The 25,445-nt window shown below is 42.8% G+C and overlaps 1 protein-coding gene across 4 annotated transcripts in view; it reads right to left on the bottom strand.

Moving 5' to 3' along the window:
* SMARCC2 (SWI/SNF related, matrix associated, actin dependent regulator of chromatin subfamily c member 2) overlaps positions 1-25,445 on the bottom strand; it is a 101,249-nt gene that overhangs the window by 47,676 nt on the left and 28,128 nt on the right. For 2 of the 4 annotated variants that reach the window (XM_040425562.1, XM_040425564.1), the window contains exons 6-17: positions 16,237-16,306; positions 15,284-15,353; positions 14,372-14,447; positions 12,461-12,625; positions 10,167-10,282; positions 8,962-9,086; positions 8,514-8,573; positions 7,734-7,771; positions 3,059-3,189; positions 1,864-1,935; positions 1,476-1,589; positions 1,191-1,344 (exon numbers count right to left, since the gene is read on the bottom strand). In XM_040425562.1, coding sequence (XP_040281496.1) covers positions 1,191-1,344; positions 1,476-1,589; positions 1,864-1,935; positions 3,059-3,189; positions 7,734-7,771; positions 8,514-8,573; positions 8,962-9,086; positions 10,167-10,282; positions 12,461-12,625; positions 14,372-14,447; positions 15,284-15,353; positions 16,237-16,306 — 1,191 coding nt within the window. The remainder of the gene's footprint in view (positions 1-1,190; positions 1,345-1,475; positions 1,590-1,863; positions 1,936-3,058; positions 3,190-7,733; positions 7,772-8,513; positions 8,574-8,961; positions 9,087-10,166; positions 10,283-12,460; positions 12,626-14,371; positions 14,448-15,283; positions 15,354-16,236; positions 16,307-25,445) is intronic. The other 2 variants (XM_040425563.1, XM_040425565.1) reach the window with 1 other exon arrangement.

Below are 25,445 nucleotides of genomic sequence, written 5' to 3'. Positions count from 1 at the left end.
AGTATTTTACAACTGCTTATTTATTTTTACTTATTTTTATTTATTCTTCATTTTTTATTTTTTCATTTTTTGCAATCGATGTCAGGCTGGATTCGGTCGATCACCAGGGTGACCAACTGGACATCCACAGACTACATTTTTGTAAAGTGGTATTTTATAGGTTTTGGTGGTTTTTAATAAATTTTCCTATATTTTTTCATAGATTATTTCACATGTATTGATCATTCACAATTCCATGCAGTACTGAATAGGTGAGTGCCCCCCAATTATTTCCTCTGCTTCTTCCCTCATCGACATTGGGTGTGTCGTGGGGAGTGCACCGAACCATCATTTCTCAGCCACTGTCTGTCTAGTGTTATCTAATTTTAAAAATTGCTTCTAAAATTCAAAACCTTCTAACGTCCTAAAAAAAAAAAATTTGCATTACCAAAATTATGCCAACATAAAGTAGACATATGGGGAATGTTAATTAATTAATATTTTATGAGGCATCACCATCTGTCTTAAAAGCAGAGAGATTCAAATTTAGAAAACAGTGAATTTTTTCAAATGTTTGTTACCTTTTGGATTTTTTTTTTATAAATAAAGGCAAAACATATTGACTCAAATTTACCATTAACATGAAGTACAATGTGTCACGAGAAAACAGTCTCTGAATGGCCTGGATAAGTAAAAGCGTCCCAAAGTTATTAACTGGCCTCTTTATATGGCTCTGTGCGCGATCAGCTGTTACAAATGGAAGCCACAATGCTCTGCTGGATCTTTCAAATGACAAATCCTACTGATTTATAATGGGGACTGTCTGTTTCCACTGAGTTATCCATTGCTTTGACGGGAAAAATAGCAGTGCATACAAGACGGAGTCCACTATGGAGCCGGCGATACAGATATGAACAGAACCTGAGTGCCGCAAGTTTGTTTCTTCTACATATTACAAGTGAATTTGGTCTATATTGCTGAGCACCACTCCCAGTATATCCCAAAGAGACAGCAGTGCCAACACCAAAACTACCTCTAACATATTATATTTGAACCTGAGGTTTTATTGCCTTGAGTTTAAAGATGTTATTTTTGCCTTGAATTTAAAGTGCCAATATAACGAATGAGAAAATAATTTTAAAAAAATGACTGTCCCACAAAGTATTTCCACACAAATAAATACAACTGCATATGATGTTACAAAAGATCACCTGTGGTGTTTTAGTTTGCAGTGGTACCAGCCCTGATGGGGTATCAGCTAAAACATGGAAATGAGAAGTAGGTGGTGGTCCCATGGGTGTTGGGCGACTCTCAGCATCAACCTGATAGTTGATTAGACCCCACTGTTCCAAGAAGGCATGAACCCTGCAAAAAAAATATAAAATACAGTTATCCACACAAATTCACGTACCGAGAGGCATAAAACGATTCAATTTAAATTGCAATTTTCATAAATGCCTTTTAGCTCTTTCACCTGCAGTTCCAGTCACACGCACCTCATAATGGCACAAACATCCCCTGCCAGGTTCCGACGGCACGCTGTTGAAGTGAGGTATTCCTGAGGGTTGAGCCGATACGTGTCAATCATGAAGTTTCGATATGCTAAATATCTAGTGAACAGAAAATACAATGTCTGAATGATTACATGTTCAGTTTAGGAAAAAAATCTAAATGAAGCATCTGCAAACTTAAAGGGGTATTCCCATCTGGACATTTATGGGATATCCACAGGACCTATAGGACATCTTTCATGCCATAAGTGTTCAGATAGGAATATCCCTTTAAGGCCCTTAATTCCATTCTATGTGGGCAAACGTGAGAACTGAGGCTACACCGATTAAAACTGCACCAAGAACAAAAGATATAAAATTAGGTAGCACTCACATCTCTGGAGTTTTAGACTTGTTCTTGCCATTGAAAAACTCAGGTAGTGCTCTACGCTCAATGGCATGTACGCTACAAAAAAAAAAGAGAAAGAATTCAGAAGGTGAAATACAAAATACAAACGTTCAAGCAATGCTGTGGGCATTCTAAGAAAGAAAAACAGTTGATTATTTGAGAACATAGTAAAAGGATTCTCCAGGATTTACATATTGATGGCCTATTCTCAGGATAAGTCATCAATGTCTGTGAGCGCTAAATACTGGCTTAGACCCCAGGCCCCATCAAGGCCAGAATTCCTGAACAGAATGACCGATATCCTTCTCCTAGAAAAGGGAGTATATCTTAAGAGGCAGTGCCTGGAAAAGTTTAACAAAATATGAGACAAATGGGTGGACTATAGGACTGGTGCAATGTAATTAGGCCTCTCAATGTGGAGTTGCTTCTATAAGAAGGCAGTATAGTGTTATGGGTACACGTGCTTATGCCTGTGAATGTAAGTCATACATGGATGGGTTGATATGCTTGGTGATCTGGTATGGTACTCAAGGAATGATGGTTATCCTATGGATTTCAGCTGAGCGGTTGATGTCGTGCCCGCTTCATCGCCTGGGGGGGGGGGGGGGGGGGGGGGTTGAAGGTTAAAGAAGAGTGAATTGGTTAAGATAGATACAATTCTTTACTCATAGAAAATCATTAATATCTTGCACTGTTGTTGGATAACATGCATAATGTGTGATACTGCTTTGATAATCTGTATCAATTAACTGAGATTATGTATATCATACTGTAATATGTACGTGCAATGATATTAATATTTTATTTTTACCTATGAAAAAACGAATAAAAATGATTTGATTTAAAAAAAATCAATGACTGAGCGTTTGGGCTTCATTCTAGGCCATGTGACGTCACGTTCATTGGTCACATGGCCGAGGCGCAGCTCAGCCCTATTTAAGTGACTCAGGCTGAGCTGCAAAACAAAGCACAGCTGCGAACCAATGTTCGGCGTAAGCTTGGTAAGCTGCAAGGAGGCGACAGTGCTTACCACAATGTCACTGCCTCCTCAAACAGCTGATCGGCGGGGAGTCGGACCCCCACTGATCTTATATTTATGACCTAGCCTCAGGATAGGTCATCAATATGTAAATCACAGAGAACCCCTTTAAAAAAAATCTCCAAGAAAACTATTTGCTACCTGTTATAATCAAACCATGCAGCATAGCTGGGGATGATAATGTGGTGTGTTTGTTCAGTTACATTATCCTCATGAAGGTCAGAGGTTTTCACTTGTTCACTTTTGATCACTGTAGAGTTCTCTTCTTCTTCCTAAGAACAGAAAAGTAAGCTTGATCTGCAGTCAGATGTTCTACTACTGAGCTATACCCCTTAAATACACAGATAAGTAATGCATAGTCCTTGTTTACACAATGCACTGCTGTTTATTCCCGATTTTGTCAGAACCCCCACTAAACCTTAAGGCCACATTAAAAACAAATAGAATAAAAGCACAAAGTCTCTGTATAGGAAATAGGTCCACTCAAGCGCTGCAGATCCCAAGACAATGTGGGAAAAAGTCTGTTAGATAAAGTGATAGGAGAAAGGATTGCGCTGCAAGAGAGGATTCTTTTAAATGTTCCTATTATTTTCTCTTTCTTACATTCGGAAAAATCTTCAGTTAGATGGACCACATTCAATCATAGATTTTCAACAGATGCATGGAAACCTAAAATGCAGTGAAAAAAAACGCACTATGGTGTAGTATGTTCAAACACCTGTCGCATCAGATGTATGCGATATACTCACAAAACTGGAGCTGTGGACCAACCTGTCCGTCAGGTTGCGCGCTTTCTTAAAGATACATCCACTCTACCTCCCAGACAAACCCCCTATAATCTTTAAGAAAGCGCGCAACCTGACGGACAGGTTGGTCCACAGCTCCAGTTTTGCAACAAATAATAAAAAACGCATGGTAACAAATAAGAGCAAATTCACTTGGTGCAGTTTCTGTATACCCTGCAGAAACCGCATCCAAAAAGATCGAGTTTTGTCTGTGGAAACTATACAATCTAATAAAAGAGATGGAGCTATTTTTAAAATAAAAGGTAACATCTCCTGTAACCATGTGGGTGTTATCTATCTATTGGAGTGCCCTTGTGGCCTCCAATACGTGGGTAGGACCACACGGAGTCTCAAGACCCGAGTTCAGGAACACATCTGCAATATAAAAAAGGGACTCGAGTCACAAAGTGTCTCTTTGCATTTTAAAATCCATCATGAAAAAAATCCTAGGGGTTTGCGTTTTACTGGGATCGAGATAGTCCACAATCCAGTACGTGGAGGAGATTTTGTCGCAATTCTAAATAGGAGGGAGGTAGAGTGGATGTATATTCTTTTTTTTGAATCAAATCGTTTTTATTAAACAATAAATACATATTATAACATAATACAATACGTTGACTTTTTCTTTCTTTACATTATCCACAATGCGGATTCAGTGAACAACAATACTCATATGTATATCACCACTCAGTATTATCATGAATCCATACAATACATATACCTTTGCTAAAACATATTATGGGCAAAAAAATTACCAGAAACTTGACCTTTCCAAACTCCCTCCCCCCCTTACCCTACCCTAACCCCCCAACCCTAACATTGGTCTTGGCCATCACATGTCTATATAACCACGTGGGTATTAGATAACCATTCAGTCCACATTTTTTCGAACTTCTGAGGACACCCTCTCTTCACATACACCCCTTTTTCAAGTACCAGCATGTCATGCACCTTCCGTTCAAACTCGCTCAGTGTGGGCGGACTTCCCTGGATCCACCTCATAGCAATCAGTTTCCTGGCCACATATAGCAATCTCCCCACAGCGACCCTAACCGGTTCATTCCCTCCAATTTCAGACACATACCCCAGAATACACACCTTAGGATCTTTTTGAATTCTTAATGTCAATTTACTATTAATCATCTCTACAACTTCCTCCCAATAATTACCAACTACTGGACAAGACCACAGCATATGTAACAAGTCTGCACCATCTTCCATACACTTTGGGCACTTGTCATCACCTCTTACTCCTATCTTTTTCAGGAACACCGGTGTTTTGTACACTCTGTGTATAATAAATAGTTGGGACAGTTTGCCCTGTTCACTTAGAGACACCTTGGGGACTGCTTCTAAAATATCTTCCCACATATCCTTAGACATATCCCCCACGTCAGCCTCCCACTTTTTCATTCTTGAAAGCGGATATCCCTCTAAGAATTTTTCCATTAGAAGAGCGTACACCTGTGATATTAACCCTCTTTTTCCCCCTCCCGACGGAAGAACAAGCTTATGGACCACCTCCATTTGAGCTATCTCACATCCCTTCCGCATCGTGACCTCAAGGGCATGTCTTATTTGAAGATATTTATAAAACCACTCCTTGGGGATATTAAATTCCTGCTGCAGGTTTTGAAAATATGATTCAACCTCATGGGTTGAATATAGAATGTGATGTTAATGCCTGTATATTTTGAGTACCAAAGGAGAGAAAAAAAAAAATATATATATTTTTTTTTCTTTTTTTTAAAAAGATAGGATTATAGGTTTTGCAACTGCTATATTCCTGTCATTGGGTCCTTATGTTGATGTCTGATTTTATATATGTGTAGTTTGAACCTGGTAATTTTTTTCTTTTTTCTTTTCTTTTTCCCACCCCCTTTTTATGTATTACAATGAAATGTTTTAAAATATGTTAAAATATGTTGAGAGGTCACGGTGCCGCACACCAGAAGGGAGGTACCCTGTGTGAACTTAAATTCAGCTGTCTCCACTCAGCAATTAACGCCCCAGACGAAGCATTATGGCGAAACCCGGGTCGGGCAGCATACATTGTTTTTAACACGATTTTATTCCTGTGTTTTTTGTAAGTACAATAAACCCTTTTCAATTGCAACCACTGGTACGTACTTCACCATCTTTGCGCCTTCCTTCCTTTTTTGAGCCTTATGGAAGTGTGAGACGGGTGATATCTTGGAGTGACGCTCTCCTGGTAGGATCCTAGTTCAGACAAAGATCTTCTGAATTGACGGCTTCTGGTCCTGACCTGCCCTACAACCTGAGCTCCTTGACTGAAGGCACACCGGTCTCTCTCTATGCGCATTACAAGCGATCCTTGTGAGTATATCGCATACATCTGATGCGACAGGTGTTTGAACATACTACACCATAGTGCGTTTTTTTCACTGCATTTTAGGTTTCCATGCATCTGTTGAAAATCTATGATTGAATGTGGTCCATCTAACTGAAGATTTTTCCGAATGTAAGAAAGAGAAAATAATAGGAACATTTAAAAGAATCCTCTCTTGCAGCGCAATCCTTTCTCCTATCACTTAAGGCCACATTGACATGACTGTGCGATGGCCATGTTCATTTTGCAGACCTCAAACCATAGATCCCCAAAATACAGGCAACAGCCGTGTGCACCCCAGATTGAGGTGAGGCCAATTTACTTAAATGTGTCCACGATCCGCAAGATGTGGCCAAACATAGGACATGTCCTTTCTTGGACATGGCACGGGTCCATAAACACAAAAAAAACATGGCTGCAACCGTGCCCAGGGTAGGATGCGGTAGGCAAGAGGCTGCAGAGGGTGCGGGGAGGTCTTCAGGGGGGTACTTACCTGCCCTGAAGATAGTTAAGGAAGCCAGGGTTGGTGAAAGGAAAGGAAAAGAAAGGAGATTGATCTGGTGACAGAATCTGCCTCCTACTGACATAAAGTTAAAGGGGTTATCCGAGTCTAAAAAATGCTCCCCATATGCCCGGGTCCCTCACACTGAATCTACTCACCTGGCTCCCCGTGCGGCTCCTGGTCCACCACCTACGCAGCTGCTTCTCCCCGTCCGCGGATCAAAACATCTGGTGACGGGGGAAGCAGCCAATGGCAGGCGGTGACGAGCCTTCCTAGAATCGCAGGTGACACTAGGGAAGCTTGGCCCTGTCTGCCATTGGCTGCTTCCCCCCGACACCGAATGTAAGTAAGTAGATTCAGGTAAATAGACATGTAATGCTATGTGTATAGGCTGGGTATAGTTTGTGTAGAAAAAACTAACTTTTTTTCTTAGTGTTAACCTCCTAGTGGCAATAAACTATAACCCAATTTCTGTGTTCCCCCAATGAAATGACAGAGAAACCCCAAACCCGATTCTGTTTAGGTCGAGGTACAGAAATCCCTGCTTAAAAGGGTTATCAAACACTAAAAGAGTGGCCCAGACCTGCCCGACGCAGGATGGGGTTGATGCTCACCTGATCCCCGTCGCTGGATGCAGTCTGTTAGGTTCACGGCCAAGCAATTCCGCTCCCACATGCGCCAAGGACAACATCTGTCGAGGTGGCACATTGACTGCGGCAGCCAACCACAGGCTGCAATGGTGACCTACTCCCCTCGCATAAAGCACGAGGTCACATGTGATGCAGGGGGAGCAGGTCACAGCTGTGGTTCGTGATTGGCTGCAGTGGTGACGTGTGCCCCGTTGACTGATGTTGTCCTCAGCGCACATGGGAGCTAAACTGCTGGCCCAAGAACCCAACAGACCGGATCCAGCGGCGGGAATCAGGTGAGCATCACCCCCACCCTGGGTCGGGCAGATCTGGGCCACTCTTTTAGTGCTGTATAACCCCTTTTAATCCGGACAGAATCCACACTGTGCTAACATACCCAAAGAACTATAAAATGAAAATAATGTATAATGTGTGTTTAGTTTTTAGTTCTAGTTTCCTTTGTACCACTGATCACATTAGGAAAAAAAAAAGTACAGAATTAAACGTAGATGCAGGGTTTTATCAAAACTTAAAGCCACGCAACTCTCACCTTAGTTATAGCGTCCATACTCTCGTCTTCCTGTTCATCTGTTTTATATATTTTAAAAAAAGTGACAGTCAGTGACATATAGGTTGACTTCAGCTAGCAAATACATTTCACAAGGCAGGTAAAATAAAGGTAATATTAGACGTTAATTTTTCCCTGCTGCCCCACTGTCTATGAAAATAGAGGTCTCAGAGTCCTTATGTGAAAGGTTGATAATGCGCAGCAAATGGCCTTGTCTGACTTTCTCAGTCAGAGCATTCACTGCGACCAGAGTGGAAAGGGGATGAGTGACTGAAAGCATCACACATTACATGGATAAGTGCAGTGCTCTTCTGTGGACATCTTTATCCAGGCCTATCATAAGAAAAATAGTCACTGTCATCCCAATTCTACTAACCGATAACATTGTTCCCTAACAGCAGTGGTAAAATAACAATCAGGTCCATATCTATATAGGAGTTTTATCACTATCTGCTAAGGAAGGACAATATTTTGTATTTAACTTTCAATGGCATAGTACTGCCGAAGAAAAACAGCCAAAAATTCTTTACATTTATTTCCTGTGAATATTGAGTTTAAAAACAACTATCCCTTTTGTGACAGATGTGTAACTTTAAAATAATTCTGACAAAATTCTGATACAATGTATGCTGTTTATGTCCCCACCTCCCAAATAAAGCTCAAAGAAGGTGACAGATGCTGAGGGTTCCCAGCACAGCAGCCCCTTCCAGGCTTCACTTATTGTAGAAATGACAAAAATCAGAAAAGCAGAGAGAAACTCACCTAGGTCAGTCACGGTGCCACCTTTCACTGGGGCCGACTCAGAATCTTTCTTGGTATTAACTAGAAAATTAAGTTGTTTATGTTTGTAAAGTCCTCTTTTTGCCAGAATTTTAGTTTTTTTTTTTTAAATATAAAATCTTAGTATTAAAGAAAGTGTGTAGATGAATAATATATATATTTATATACACATACACACACATATACAGTATCTCTGTACAACGTATTTCTCTACATACACTACATGGATAAAAGTATTGGGACACCTACTTATTACATCTACAGGAGGTTTAATGAAACCCCCTAAGGGGCTGAGGTCAGAGCTATGTGCGGGCCAGTCAAGTTCTTCCACACCAAACTAACCGCAACATAACGAAATGTGAAAGAGTGAAAGGGTTTAACTTTCCAAATGCATTCTATACACATATACATTTAGGAGAGACAAAAATACCCGCTTTTGGCAGCGTAACTTCTTCTACATTAGGCACTGGGGAAGGTTCATCCATATCTTTTGTCAAATCCTCCTGTTCTTCATCGCGATGACCCCTTTTTGACTTGTTATAAGGAGTAGTTGGTCTGTAATGCAGAAAGTTATGGGAATCAAACACAACTGCTGCAGTGGCAAAGAAGTTCAAGGGGTTTTCCTGGACATTTAGATTGATGGCCTATTCTCAATCAATATCAGACCATTGGGAGTCTGCATCTTGTCACCCTTTTCAATCAGCTGTTCTGCAGTAGCTCCAGCACTAGAATACACAGTCCCGTCTAATGTGTAGTATACGGAGCTGGTTATTGCCACGCCACACTAACCAGCTCCAGTCACTGCACATGAGATGGAACTGTGTAGTCCTGGAGCTACTGCAGAACAGCTGATTGAAAAGGGTGCAGAGATTTAGGCCCCTTTCACACGAGCGAGCCCCACGCATCGGACTTGCAGCGTGTGTCAGGGAGCGCACCTGTCCTGAACTTCCAGCACTGCCGGGGTCGCATAGCATTATATTGATTTATGAGGTCAGTGTTATACAATACATTCCAGAACTCTAAGGGTTACATAGCATCATAAATCAATATAATGCTATGCGACCCCGGCAGTGCTGGGAGTTCAGGACGGGAGCTGTTGGATAGTCTGCAGCGTGAAACTCGTTTGTCTGAAAGGGGCCTTAGACTCCTGATAATGATGACCTAACCTAAGGATAGGCCTTAAATATAAGGGTCCATGAGAACCATTTTAAGCAATGTGAAGCTTATTTATAGGGGAATATAAAATGGTCAGATTTTAGAAACATTACATACTATACATATATGTCAACTGTGCCAAAAAAAGAACTTGCTTAAAATGCACAGACACTCCAGGCATTCAGAAATCAAAGTTGAGCCTAGCTCAATTATTACCCAATAAAGACCAAAAACACCAATTAATAAAATAGGAAGTATACAATGACTGACCATGAAAGGATAGATAGTGACACATGACTGAATGACACACATAAATCACAGATATGACTGATAACATTTATGGGAACATAATGATTATATTGCGCAGAAACTTAGTCAAACGAAGACATACAAGCCATATGAACATTATTCATGCACAGTAGGGTAAAAAACACTTCATGTGGCCGTCTTGTAACACATGCAACCAGTATATGAACCAACCCCTTCTTGACATTCTTCTTCTTTGCCTCTGCACTCGGAGGTGGTGAAGGAGAACGTTTCCTCTTTTTATTATTAGGTCCTTTCTTGTCCCTGCGATCTGAGTCAGGACTGCTTACCTATAGTGAGAAGGCAATAGCAATACTGAATATGTGGGTATACAAACAGAAATAACAACATTTTACAGAATTTTACAGAATGTGATGCGCTCTTCAACTATGTAAGGCCTCTTTCACACAGGCATCTCGTGTGAGGGCCAGATAAGATGCGGGTGCGTTACTGGAAAATGCGCGATTTTTCCGAGTGCAAAACTTTCTTCTTCACAGAAGTTTGGGTTAGGTGTTGTGTAGATTTTATTATTTTCCCTTATAACATGGTTATAAGGGAAAATAATAGCATAATAGCATTCTTAATACAGAATGCATAGTACAATAGGGCTGGAGGGGTTAAAAAAAAATACAAAATTATTTAACTCACCTTTATCCACTTGTTCACGCAGCACGGCTTCTCTTCTTTCTTCTTCTTTTAGGAAAAGGACCTGTGGTGACGTCACTGCGCTCATCACATGGTCCGTCACATGATCCATCACCATGGTGATGGATCATGTGACGGACCATGTGATGAGCACAGTGACGTCACCACAGGTCCTTTTCCTCCTGTCATCAAAGACGACAGAAGAGCAGTCGGGCTGTGCGAACAAGTGGATTAAGGTGAGTTAAATTTTATTTATTTTTTTAACCCCTCCAGCGCTATTTTACTAAGCATTCTGTATTAAGAATGCTATTATTTTCCCTTATAACCAGAGAGCATGCTGCGATTTTTCACGCAACGCACAAGCGATGCGTGAAAATTACTGTTCATGTGCACAGCCCATGGGTCCGGATTCAGTGCGGGTGCAATGCGTTCACCTAACGCATTGCACCGGCGCCGAAATCTCGCCCGTGTGAAAGAGGCCTAAAAATCTCCATGGAAAACGCTTATATCTTCTGTAACTATAGTTTATCATTCAAACGTTTTATTGATATTCATTCAAATATAGTAAAACGGTGCTAACAGTATTAAACTAGCACAACAGGATCGCCTAATGTTTGATGATACAGATAACCATTGAAAAAATTATCTGGCATGAAAGGTGCTCGTTGTAAGTGCAACTCGGAAAAGAGAGTGAAGAGGAACCAAACTTTTAAGAGAGTAAGTAGCAAGAATTAGGAGAGTAGAATGGAAAAGCACTTTCTTCTGTTCTGTAATTATAGTTCATTTATTACAAAACTAAGACCTAAGAATATAACGAGCATATATCTGTCCATCTCTATGGCAGGCACAGAAAAAAGGGCTCCCCAATTCTCAGGATTGTTAGAGCCCCAGCAGTTGAACCAAAACTCAACAGGCATAGGCATTTTTATAAAAACCTAAAAGGACATTAAGAATAGGTATGAGCGAATCAACTTCGGATGAAATATCCGAAGTCGATTCGCATAAAACTTTGTTTCAATATTGTACGGAGCAAGCTCTTCGTACAGAATTAGAATGTATTGGCTCCAATGAGACGAAGTTATTAGAGACTTCGCATAACAACTTCAGAAATTGATTTATACTGTAAAAAAACATTTCCCGAACTCTGGTTCGGTTCCAGACTTCGGGAAATTGTTTTTTACAGTATAAATCAATTTCTGAAGTATTACACGAAGTCTTGCGAGACTTCGCAAAGTAATAACTTTGGCTCATCAGAGCCAATACATTCTAATACTGTACGAAGTATTGAAACAAAGTTTTATGCGAATCGACTTTGGATGTTTCATCCAAAGTCGATTCGCTCATCCCTAGTTAGGTCATCAATATCAGTAACCAACAATCCTTTTAAGGGGGTTGTCCAGCCTTGGGGCTGACAACCCCTGGGGTCCACCCCTGTCCCCCAGAACATAAAAAAGAACGGTCCGCTGCTCCGTTTCCTGCAGGACCAGGAAGTGGCTTGGATCCATGTGGTCAATCACATGCCTCAGCAGTCACAGTCGCCTCCTCAGTACATCACCACTGTGACATGGCATTCAAGCTGCTGTGACCATTGAGACCCATGACAGGCCATAGTGGTCAGGGGACTAAGTTGCTTCCTGATCACGCGGGGACCAAAAGCAGCCAGGGACGGAGCGGCACCCGAACCACAGGCAGGTGGGTGGGAATTTTTTTATGTTCAAGGAGACAGGGAGGCTCCAAGGCAGGACAACTCCTTCAAGGAAGTCAAGAGTGTGTGCACATTTCCTTACAGTATTTATAGATTTTAAAAAGCATAGCAGTGTGACCTCTACTAGATCAGTTTGGAGCAATGATCTCACTTCATCAGTCAAGGTCTTGGCAGAGATCTTCTTGCGGCGTGTCACTGTACTCCTCTCATCAATCACCTCATAATCTTCTTCATTCATCCACTCATTAAAGAGATCAGTGTCAAGAATCCACTTGGCATGGACCTAATCATATGAAAAAGATGAGTGTTTCTTACCAAATAGGTGTAAGTACATGTCCATGAAAAAATAAAAATACTAAGACTCTGTCTAATACTATGGACTGAAAAAGCATCAGTATTTGGATACAGTATCCTAGCCTTCTGTAACGCACGGGCAGTGTCTATAAAAGACATACACAGCAAAGTATCAAAAGGGAAGGCTTTCCTTGAATGAAAAAATGAAAATTGTAAAAAGTACCAATTTAAAATTGTGAAACATTGAGGCCTCATGCACATGACCGTATAAAAATGTGGACAGCACACGGATGTTATCCACGTGCTGTACGCATTCGTGCGGCTGTGCCACAAATTATAGAGAAGAAGCATTTCTACAATCGTGGCTGCGAAAACGGCAGGATGCACAGACATATTTTGCAGATCCCTGATTTGTGGACCACAAAATGGATATGGTCCTAAGCAGTTAGTGTAAGAAAAATGTGAAACATATTTTACTATATTTGCCAAGCTGCCATTGCATTAGTCATTAGGGCTGCACTTCATAGCCATTATCTGGGTATCTGTTCAGCTTTGCTGTGGAAACAGATGGGCAGATGTACTAATCCTGTCTAAAGGAAGGTTCACATGGAGTTTTTTGGAGGAGGTTTTGAGGCAGATTTCCCTTCAGGTTTTTCAGCCAAAGCCAGAAGTGGAGTAAAAAAAAAAAACTGGAAATATAAAGGGAGAACTTCTACTTCTCCATCTTCTGGATCCACCTCTAGCATTGGCTGAAAAAAATGGAGGGAAAACTGCCCCAAATCCTCCTCCAAAAAATTCTGTGTAAACCTAAACTAATCAGTTACTGAGGGTAGATGATAAATTTGGTGCATCTTTAGACACATTAGGGGGAATTTTTCATTCACCCCACACAACTTTTCTGCAGTAAAAAGTAGAAAATTACGTATCTGCATTTTTTTAAACGTCATTGCGACAAAGCTTAATCACATATGGGACTTATAGGCCAGACGAAGTGCAGGAGTGCACGAAACGTCCATCACCTTATCACCCACATCTGAAGTACCTGCATAACCAATAAAGAGGAATTTTACTGTATGGTAAGTGCCATGCATTTCAGTCACCTTTATGGACACCACCTTCGCCACTTTCCAAAAAGGGGTGTGGCGGGCCCAGCACATTCATCTTCATGTATGCCTAAATCTACGGCAGCACCGAGCGTCCATAGATTTCAGTTTAGGTGCACAGATGTAAAATGACGGTCTTTGTTAACTTCCTCCCATTGTCTAACTTTACATCTATTGATTGGCTCACTTTGCACCAAAAACCCAATTTTAGCTAACACTTGCGCACTGTAAACCATATTCTAAACCGTGCCTCTTTTCCACTAGGCCTCACCCCTGTATTAAACACGGCACAATAAATCTCTAAAACCACATAAATGTGGTACAAAGCATGTACGCCAGTACACTGGTGCAGATTTCTGGCACACACGTTCACCAGTACACTGGTGCAGATTTCTGGCGCATGTACACCAGTACACTGGTGCAGATTTCTGGCACACACGTTCACCAGTACAGATTTCTGGCGCATATAGCTTAACTAATCTCCCTCTACTCAATAAGCACAAAAGATGTGGATGGTGACCAAAACAAAGTGCCTATAAGGCAGAAAAAGACCAGATCAAACACTTAACCAGCAACATCGAGCAGCTATAACTAAGCAAACATGATTCAGTACATATTCTGTAAAGGTTTACCTTGCGGGGCTTTTCTGGGGTAGGTGCATCCTCAACTGGAGCTTCTACCTCACTAGATGGAATCCAAGTGTCATAACTTTAAAAGAGAAGAGTACATAGAGAAAAATGACTAAGAGCAGATAAAATGTATATACTTATACACTCAAGCAGAACTTTTTTCTGCTATGAAGCCACATGCTATTTGAGTTCTTGCTCACTGGAACTAACATACATTGCTCTACTCTAACCAATGATAGGTAAAAACAATCAATGAAGAGCTTCTCCGGGATTTACATATTAATGACCTAGGCCATCAATATTAGAAAGGTAGGGGTCTGACTTAACAGCACCCCCACCAATCAGCTGTTTGAGGAAGCTGTGCTGCTCCTAGGCCATGTGACCGATGAATCGCCCACTGTGCCCCACTTACTGGTTTTCAGTCTGGTATGTAAATTCATACCATTGGTAGAGGGAGGAGGGGACGGCCCTGTTTTCTCCCTGGCTGCGACGTTCTCCGCTGCAATTGGACAGCTCACAAGGAGAAGGAGACGCCATTGAGAAACAAGGCCATCTCCTCCATCCTGTACCGATGGTATAAATTTTCTGCAGTGGAGGGCGTTTTAACAGGTGAGCTGTCTCTTTTTTACATCCATGCATGGGTTATTGAGTTGGCCTATAGGGGTACTGAGGTGTGATGAACCACTCAGGACCGCTGCTCATTCACACAGGACACCATAGTGGAAAAGAAGGATGAGGTCTTAAAGGGCATCTGTCAGCAGCTTTGTACCTATAAAACTGTGTGGGCACATACGAACATGGGACCAACACAGATGCCTTCAGCTGCCAAGTGCACATGTAACAGGTCAGCCAGTTACATAGGTACAAATCTGCTGACAGATGCCCTTTAAAGATGTAATCATTATACACGCTTACCTATCTGGATAATAACCCCAGTGAAGAAGAACCTGCTTGTCTCTCTTCAGTATGGGTCTCACCCATTCCTCTAAACAGAAAACACCATCACAAAAGTGTAAGTGCAGTGACAACATATCTATATAGCATTCAAAGCAGGTCAGCTATATTTAAAACAAAGTACATCACGTATATCAAACGTGCACCAATTATTTGAAACTTCTGATCAGGAATCTGAAGCTATGAATTTTCTCTTGCATTGGCTCAATATTACAAACAACACAATGTTATATGGAGACATCAGCTATCTACAAAGGTCCATGAGCATCTCAAGACAAAGCAAGTATTTCCTGCTCAACAGTTGACCGCCATCACCACCGTAACAGGATGGAGCAGAACTAGCAACATTTACGGCACCCTTGGGTAAGATGCCCTATTAAAGTGGTATTCCTTTTCCAGCATAAGGGTAACCTTAAAGGGAACCTGTCACCAGTTTTATGGAGTCCTAACTAAGGGCAACATAAATAAGTGACTGATTCTCTTAGCAAAATGCTGGGTCACTTTCTTTAATTGACCCAGTCAATCTGCCAACATCTTGTATTGAAAAGCTCCAGCTGATAATGATGAGTCCTGAATATTCATGAGCTCCTGACTCTCCCCGCCCACCTGCTGCTGAATGACAGTTTTTTTCCATATGAATCAGCAGCAGGTGGGCAGGGGAGTGGCTATAGCTCTGAATTAAATATACGCTGTACTCACTGACATCACGCTGGACTCAAATCAGCTCATTAGCATGCGGCATCTTTGTGTGTATATTATGAGGTAACCATCTGTCACGCCAGTAAGTGAATACATCTAAGGTACTTTTTAGTAGTTAATGATTGTATATAATTAGTTAGATTATAATCAAATATCCACATGACAGGTTCCCTTTAAGCTAGTGAACTCACAATGAACCACAATAATATTCTAACCTTCCTCCAAGGAGCCAGGAACTGGAACCACGACATGGGATGCATGACTTTTGTCCTCAGTTACTGTGCCCTGCAAATAATCAAAAACACTGAAAATAGGATAGAACATAAAACACACATAATAGATACTACAAACTAAGTAAACAGATAACCTGTTGCTTTTGTAAGGATTTCTATCATACAACTATACAAACAAGTACTCTTAAAAAAAAAAAAAAAAAAAAAACATGCCACCCCATATTCAGGGGTACCAACATAAATTACTAATACTTAAAGGGGTTATCCAACCCCTAAAATGCCCCTCAAAATGCCCTCATACTGGGTCATACTTCCTCGCTCCCCAGCACCCGCGTCGCTTCTGATGCCGACACAGCTGCCGCTGCATCTTCCCGTAGCACGGATCAAAACATCTGGCGATGGGGGTGCAGCCAAAAGCAGGCCGTGCCTGAAACAAGCCACCATAGCTAAATGCTGCTGTGGCAAATACAATAACACTTTTAAAAAGGCCATTTGCAGGGGGGTGTGGCCTGCCACAGCATGGAGCGAGACGCACCTCAGAGTGCTCCTGCCACCATCCTAATGCATCCTGCTGAAAAAAGATACCTGGAGGACGGGAAACACCTTAAAAGTGTGCCTAAGAGAGGGGGATCCATCTGCGTTGCTCATCAGTGTGCAAGAATGCCGAAGAAGGGGGAAGAACTCCTCGCGATCTGACCAAGTGGATCATAACCAACATGGCGGCGGCGTGAAGGAGGAGAGCCCGCATGAGGTGGTGTGCAGGAGCGCTGCAGCGTGACTCAGCAGATTTGACAGGGTGTTGGAAGGGGTGAGGGACTGGTCCCAGAGCTCAGTGACAGCAACAATGTCCTCCTCTGACCAGGAGCGTTCATCCGATGAAGAGGGTGAGGGAGCTAATGTCCGTGAGGAAACTATTACAAGAGAATCCACACAGGGGAAAACTGTCTCCCACACCGCCGCAGAACAAGAACCCACTCTTAAAGATATCATGGTGGCAGTTGCCAGCTGCAACACCACCCTCAAAGCACTTAATATCCAAGTGGGAAGTCTAAGGGATGATATATCCCTGATACGAAATGACATGCATAAAATAGCTGAGAGAACCTCAGAAGTAGAAAGGAGGTTGTCGGTGATGGAAGATGAGGTTAGACCTCTCAAGATTGCTTCTAAGTCGACGGCAAGAGATATTGCTGCCCTTTTTGCCAAGGCTGATGATTTAGAGAATAGATCACGCCGCAATAATATCAGAATAGTGGGCATCCCGGAAAAGACGGAAGGTGTGAATGCCACGGACTATATAGAAAAATTGATCTATCAGAAGTTTCAGGACAAAGGACTATCCTCACTTTATGCCGTGGAAAGGGCTCATAGGGTGCCCACAAGACCACTACCCCCTGGTAGGCCACCGAGAACAATGCTTGCTAAAATACTGCATTTTAAGGACAGAGACACCATCTTGCGGTCATAATGAAGCTAACATTTCTATCTTCCCGGACTATTCTACAGAGGTCCAGAAGAGGAGGACGCGTTTCGTAGATGTTAAGAGGAGACTCAGAAATCTGAAAATCCAATATTCTATGCTGTTTCCGGCTAAATTAAGAGTGGCGGCCCTGGGATCTACACGGTTCTTTGAGGATTCAGAAGCGCCGGCACAATGGCTGGATTGCCACGAAAATCTATTAAAAGAGCAAAACAAGGTTACCTGAAAAGTTGGCGTCTAGGAGGATATGCTTTCCTGTTCCCTTTTTCTTTCTTTTTTCTCTCACTTTTTATCAGATTGTCCAGGAGGACAACTCATCACAGGACGATTCTACCGATTCGAAAATCTGACGGACATTTTACTATCAGTTCCTCTGATGCAGGAGCGTGAGTTGAATGGAAGGTGTCGATAACATGCTGTGGGCAAGGTTGCTTGGGATTGCCCTATTCGAAGAAAGAGTTGGGGTTATGGCTTTCGGAGCAGATCCAATATTTATGGCAAGGGAATAGGGAAGGGTACTCCCTTTAGCATGGTTATGGGAATAATTCGGTGCTCTGTGTTAATGCTAAGGAGGTTCTTAGGTTCTTAACAGGTGCGGATCACTGTTCTGCCTTAATTCTGGAATATGACACGTACGATTAGAATACTCAGCTGGAATGTGAGGGGCCTGGCTGACACGAACAAGGGTCACAGTATTTTCAATTACCTATCGCGTTTTCAGCCTGCCATATGCTGTTTACAGGAAACGCACTTAACTAAAAGCACAGTACATTGGCTACGGAAGTCGTGGGTAGGATACTCGGTCCACGCGGTCTTTTCATCACAATCCAGGGGAGTAAGTATATTAGTACACAAAAATGTCAGATTTGAATGTATTGAAGAGTTCCTAGACGAGGAGGGGGAAGTTCATCTGTATATCGTCACACAACAATTGGAAGCGGTTAGAGCAACTAGTCCTGGACACAGGGAAAAGGAAGCAGGTCACCTCCTAATGCCACCCTAATCCTAAGCCCTGACTCCTACCCATATGAGCGGACCCAGATGGTAAGACGGCTCATACCCAGGAACCTCAGACTCTGGAATCCCTGAATAGCCCTAGGGATAATATCAAGTCCTGAGACATCCTGTTTCTCCAAGACAGGGTTGAACAGGAGTCTCCACCGGCCTAGATGCAAAGGAATGGGGGGGGACGGGACAGCGAGCCGCAACTAGATCGGAAGGCAAGAACCAGAACCACTAGCACTTACCTGCCGCAGCAACAACGACTGGACCCCGTGCCAATGTACTAGAACCCACACACCAACCAGGACACAGTACAAACAACATACACAGGAATCCAGCACACCAGTAATTGCCTGGAACCCCATGCAGTCGTTGTTGCTGCGGCAGGTAAGTGCTAGTGGTAGTGGTACTGGTTCTTGCTTGCCGATCCAGTTGCGGCTCACTGTTCCCCCCCTTCCTTTGCATCTAGGCTGGTGGAGACTTCTGTTCTTCCGTGTCTTGGATGTCTCAGGCCCTGACGTTATCCCTAGGGCTATTCAGGGATTCCAGGGTTGGAGGTTCCTGGGTATGAGCCGTCCTACCATCTGGGTCCGCTCATACGGGTAGGAGTCAGGTCCAGGATTAGGGTGGCATTAGGAGGTGACCTGCTCAAATTTCCCTGTGTCCAGGCCTAGTTGCTCTTCCCGCTGCCAATTGGTGTTCGGTGGTGAGTTTCCCCCCACTCCCCACCGTGACAGTATGTCCCACTAGGTGGCCCTCAAGGACTGGGCAGATGGAAAACCCAGGAAAGGAGCAAAGCTCCAGCTTCAACAAAGGCTGGAGTACAACTGACTCCATCCTGAAAGCCGCAGGCAATATAAACCCCAAGTGGCCACACCCAGCCAGGTAGTTAACCCCACCAGCACCAGACAGGGAAAGAACCAGGAGAAAGGTAAAAACATGCAGCAACAACACCACGTTGCCCCTGGCAACCAGCACGCACGGCTTACGTGTCACGGCGAACAACAATACCGTGACACAGCCGTGACAGTATTATGCAACATTGAAGGTATTCAAATAATGTTGGTGGCAATATATATTCCCCCGCCGTTCTCATAGACTCCCCTGAGATTGATATTAGACTTTATGGCAGAGCATCCGGGAATCCTGTGGCTGATTGTGCACCTGATGAAGTCTAGATAGGTGCAGGGTGGAAGGAACTGGGAGATCACCAGGAAGCTCTGCGTTTTGTAATAATATGAAAGAGGTAGGCCTGATAGATGTATGGAGGGTGCGGTATCCTGCAGATCGTCCACATATCATAGTCTGTCCTGAATAGATCTGGCACTTGCGAATGATGCAATGTTTCCGATGGTCCAGTCCTCTGATTATCAGCCTAGATCGTTATCAGATCATTCCCTACTGAGGGTGGAGTTGAACTTGTCTGGGGGGGGCCAGGCTGGGGCCGAAAATGTGGAAGTGTAATGCAATTTGACTGCAGATTCTGGGGGATCTGACAAACATGAATGATGCCCAACCGGAGTACTTTACATTTAATGCGGGTATGGTGTCTCCACATGCAGTGTGGGAGGATACGAAAGCTTATTTGAGGGGGCTTTTGATTAAAGGGAACCTGTCACCAGTTTTATGGTGTCCTAACTAAGGGCAACATAAATAAGTGACTGATTCTCTTAGCAAAATACTGGGTCACTTTCTTTAATTGACCCAGTCAATCTGCCAACATCTTGTATTGAAAAGCTCCAGCTCATAATGATGAGTCCTGAATATTCCTGAGCTTCTGACTCTCCCCACCTACCTACTGCTGATTGACAGTTATTTTCTATATGAATCAGCAGCAGGTGGGCAGGGGAGTGGCTATAGTTCTGAATAAAAACAAACAAACACTGGACTCACAAAACATCACGCTGGACTCAAATCAGCTCATTAGCATGCGGCATGTGGCATCTTTGTGTGTATATTATGAAGTAACCATCTGTCACACCAGTAAGTGAATACATCTAAGGTACTTTTTAGTAGTTAATGATTGTATAGAATTAGTTAGATTATAATCAAATATCCACATGACAGGTTCCCTTTAAGTCCATTAGTACACATAAAACTCGGTCTAGGGAAGCAGATGTTAAAGCTGTGGCTGATGCGGAGGAGGCCTTTGGGGCAGCACCGTCACAGTCTACCAGCAGGGCACTGAGAGAAGCGCAGGAGCAATTAAGATGTCATTCGCTTCAGTCTGCTGATAGGAAACGCATCTTTTATAAACAACATCTGTTCGCAGAAGGAGAAAAGGTGGGCCATATGTTATCAGTTATCTCTAGGGCCCAACAAGGATCGACATGTATAACTGAATTAGTAGATCCCCAGGGGAAGTCGTGTGTGGGTACAGAGGATATCCTGGGTGGTTTTTACTCCTCTCTTTATACTTCTTTGGCCTCTGGTTCGGAGGAGGAGTTACTAACATTTTTACGGGAGGCCGAATTACCTAAATTATTGGCAGAGGCAAAGGAACAATTAGAAGCACCTATTAATTTGGAGGAACTAGTGGAGGCTTTAAAAAGATATGGCCAATGACAAAGCTCCGGGATCCGATGGCATTCCGGTAGAGGTATACAGTCAGGTCCATAAATATTGGGACATCGACAATTCTAACATTTGTGGCTCTATGCACCAACACAATGGATTTGAAATGAAACAAACAAGATGTGCTTTAACTGCAGACTGTCAGCTTTAATTTGAGGGTATTTACATCCAAATCAGGTGAACGGTGTAGGAATTACAACAGTTTTCATATGTGCCTCCCAGGTGTGTTTTATTCCCTCATTATCCCAATTACAATGAGCAGATAAAAGGTCCAGAGTTCATTTCAAGTGTGCTATTTGCATTTGGAATCTGTTGCTGTCAACTCTCAAGATGAGATCCAACGAGCTGTCACTATTAGTGAAGCAAGCCATCATTAGGCTGAAAAAACAAAACAAACCCATCAGAGAGATAGCAAAAACATTAGGTGTGGCCAAAACAACTGTTTGGAACATTCTTAAAAAAAAGGAACGCACCGGTGAGCTCAGCAACACCAAAAGACCCGGAAGACCACGGAAAACAACTGTGGTGGATGACCGAAGAATTCTTTCCCTGGTGAAGAAAACACCCTTCACAACAGTTGGCCAGATCAAGAACACCTCCAGAAGGTAGGTGTATGTGTGTCAAAGTCAACAATCAAGAGAAGACTTCACCAGAGTGAATACAGAGGGTTCACCACAAGATGTAAACCATTGGTGAGCCTCAAAAACAGGAAGGCTAGATTAGAGTTTGCCAAACGACATCTAAAAAAGCCTTCACAGTTCTGGAACAACATCCTATGGACAGATGAGACCAAGATCAACTTGTACCAGAGTGATGGGAAGAGAAGAGTATGGAGAAGGAAAGGAAATGCTCATGATCCTAAGCATACCACCTCATCAGTGAAGCATGGTGGTGGTAGTGTCATGGCGTGGGCATGTATGGCTGCCAATGGAACTGGTTCTCTTGTATTTATTGATGATGTGACTGCTGACAAAAGCAGCAGGATGAATTCTGAAGTGTTTTGGGCAATATTATCTGCTCATATTCAGCCAAATGCTTCAGAATTCATTGGACGGCGTTTCACAGTGCAGATGGACAATGACCCAAAGCATACTGCAAAAGCAACCAAAGAGTTTTTTAAGGGAAATAAGTGGAATGTTATGCAATGGCCAAGTCAATCACCTGACCTGAATCCGATTGAGCATGCATTTCACTTGCTGAAGACAAAACTGAAGGGAAAATGCCCCAAGAACAAGCAGGAACTGAAGACAGTTGCAGTAGAGGCCTGGCAGAGCATCACCAGGGATGAAACCCAGCGTCTGGTAATATCTATGCGTTCCAGACTTCAGGCTGTAATTGACTGCAAAGGATTTGCAACCAAGTATTAAAAAGTGAAAGTTTGATTTATGATTATTATTCTGTCCCATTACAAGTGGGAGGCAAATATGCAAACTGTTGTAATTCCTACACCGTTCACCTGATTTGGATGTAAATACCCTCAAATTAAAGCTGACAGTCTGCAGTTAAAGCACATCTTGTTCGTTTCATTCCATTGTAGTGGTGTATAGAGCCAAAAATGCTAGAATTGTGTCGATGTCCCGATATTTATGGACCTGACTGTATAAGAGATTCCAGGGAGTGCTGCTGCCGGAACTGCTGAGGGTTTTTAACTATTCTTTTGAGGTGGGCTCTCTCCCTGACTCTATGCAGGAGGCGCTCATAGTAGTGATACCAAAGCCAGGGAAGGACCCGAAATTCCCCGACTCGTATAGACCCATGTCTCTTCTTACGTCCAATGTCAAACTTCTAGCAAAGGTCCTGGCAAGGCGATTGTCCAAGGTAATTCTTACTATAATACATCCAGATCAGACGGGCTTCATGACTCAAAAATCCACCGCTATTAATATTCGCAGAGTGTACACCAGTCTACAGGTCTCGGCGGATAACTGAAAAAGATAGAGCTGTTCTTTTTCTTGAAGCCGCTAAGGCCTTTGATAGTGTGGAGTGGGGAGATCTCTGGGGTACATTAAGTAGTATGGGCTTTGGACAGAGCTTTATTAAATGGATACAGGTATTGTATTCTAATCCGAAGGCAAGGATCAGGGCTAATGGGGAAGTGTCATCCTTTATTCACCTGGCTCGGGGGACTAGACAGGGATGCCCACTGTCGCCCCTACTGTTCGCAATAGCCATAGAGCCCTTGGAGGCGGTGGTGCGGAAATCCTTTGACATTAGGGGGTTTCAATATGGGCAGGTACATAATAAAAATTGTCCTGTATGCTGATGATACACTACTATTTCTGGGAGATATGTCAACTTCCCTGTCGGCCACTATGGCTCTTATAGACCAGCTTGGTAGGTTGTCGGGCCTTACTATTAACTGGCAAACATCGGCGCTGATGCCCATTGATGGGCAGGCCGAGTCTGCCACGGCCATTAAGTATTTAGGGATTAAAATTTCGCCCAGGCTCACAGACTTTCAGGAGCTAAATTTGCATTGACTGCTGGCGAAATGTAGAGTGAAGACTAGAGCATGGTGTAAGTTGTTTCTATCAATAGTGGGAAGAGTTAATCTCCACAAGATGGTAATGATGCCTCAACTCCTATACATACTCCACAACGGCCCTGTCTGGATGCCCCTGGATAGATTCCATAAAATGTATTCCATCTTCTGGGATTTAGTATGGCGGGGGGTCAGCCTAGGATAAAATTGGAGACATTGCAGTATGCCAAGACAGTGGGGGGACCGGCTGTACCAAATCCTTGGATCTTTTACTTAGCAGCGCAGTGTCAACACTTTATAGGCTGGTCGGACTACACACTAGTAGTGATGAGCGGCAGGGGTCATATTCGAATTCGTGATACTTCGCAAATATTTTGTAGAATACTCGTGAATTCAAATATTCGTTGAATTCTACATTCTTTCTTTTACTCGAAAATCGGCAAAGTAATGACAGCGTAATATTACGCGATCAATACAGGCGTTGGTCAAAAACTAATATATAGCACTATAGAATATAGTGTTATATATTAGTTTTTAGAATATTCGCCATTTTTTCCATCTGAACACATGATTCCTCCCTGCTTCTTGCTTGTGGGCCAATGAGTCATTGGCCCACAAGCAACTTAAGCAGGGAGGAATCATGACTTCAGATAAAAAAAAGAAGAATATTCTAAAAAACAAATATATAGCACTATATTGAATATATAATATAAGTGCCAATATTCGAGATAAAAATTTGCTTTTTGAATATTCGTGCTCAACACTACACACTAGTTGATATGACTAGTCAGATTCTGCAACAAAAAAATAGGTGGGAAAGATCTTATGTGGATTCGGGAAGAAGCAGGGATTCCTATTCTGGAGGAAAACCTTCCCGTGATAGGGCTCATGAGGAAAGTGTGGGATAAGGTTAAGCAAGAGAGGTGTTATCGGTACTAGTGAATTGGCTCCGTTATGGAACAATTTCCTTCTACCTGAGTTCCTCACATTGACAGGAATTAATGATTGGAAGAACAAGGGGATTCTTAGAATAGGTGATTTATTAGATAATGGGGTGTTTAAATCCTTTACAGATATACAGGAGGCATTTCAAATACCACGCACAAGTTTCTACCAATATCTCCAACTGCGTCATGCATATGACACTATGATTAAAAAAGCACCAGTATAGGGGCGTGGCCAACTTCCGGCATGAGCACACGCATCTGAGTGTAACTCCGAGTCCCGTTAAGAATCCTGCTCCATCCTGATTAAATAACAGCCGCAAAAATGGAGTGGCAGGTGCAGAGGAGGAGGGGAACCACCCGCAGGAGGAAGATGAGCCCAAGCAAGGCACAAGCCACGGCGGATCGGGTCAAAGAATATGCCAGAGCCGAAAGCCAACATGGCGCCGCGACTCCATCTAACACGCGCTCCCCAGCGACTCGTGGCAACCCGAACCTACAACAAGACCCTCCCAGCGAGGAAGAACCCGAACTCTCGCCTAAAGTAGCTCATGAGCAACTAATGGCTGCTATTTCTGTGTCAGACCTCCCTCACGAGTAAAATCGAGGAGGTGAAGGTGGATGTTGGGCTCCTCAGACACGATGTGCAGCAGCTGAGAGAGAGGGCGAGACAGACGGAGCACAGGGTATCTGAGCTGGAGGAAATCAC

This window comes from Bufo bufo, chromosome 3 (genome assembly GCF_905171765.1).
Source record: "Bufo bufo chromosome 3, aBufBuf1.1, whole genome shotgun sequence".
NCBI lineage: Eukaryota > Metazoa > Chordata > Amphibia > Anura > Bufonidae > Bufo > Bufo bufo.
Note: the sequence above shows the minus strand (reverse complement) of the source record. Positions and strands in the feature narration are given on the sequence as shown.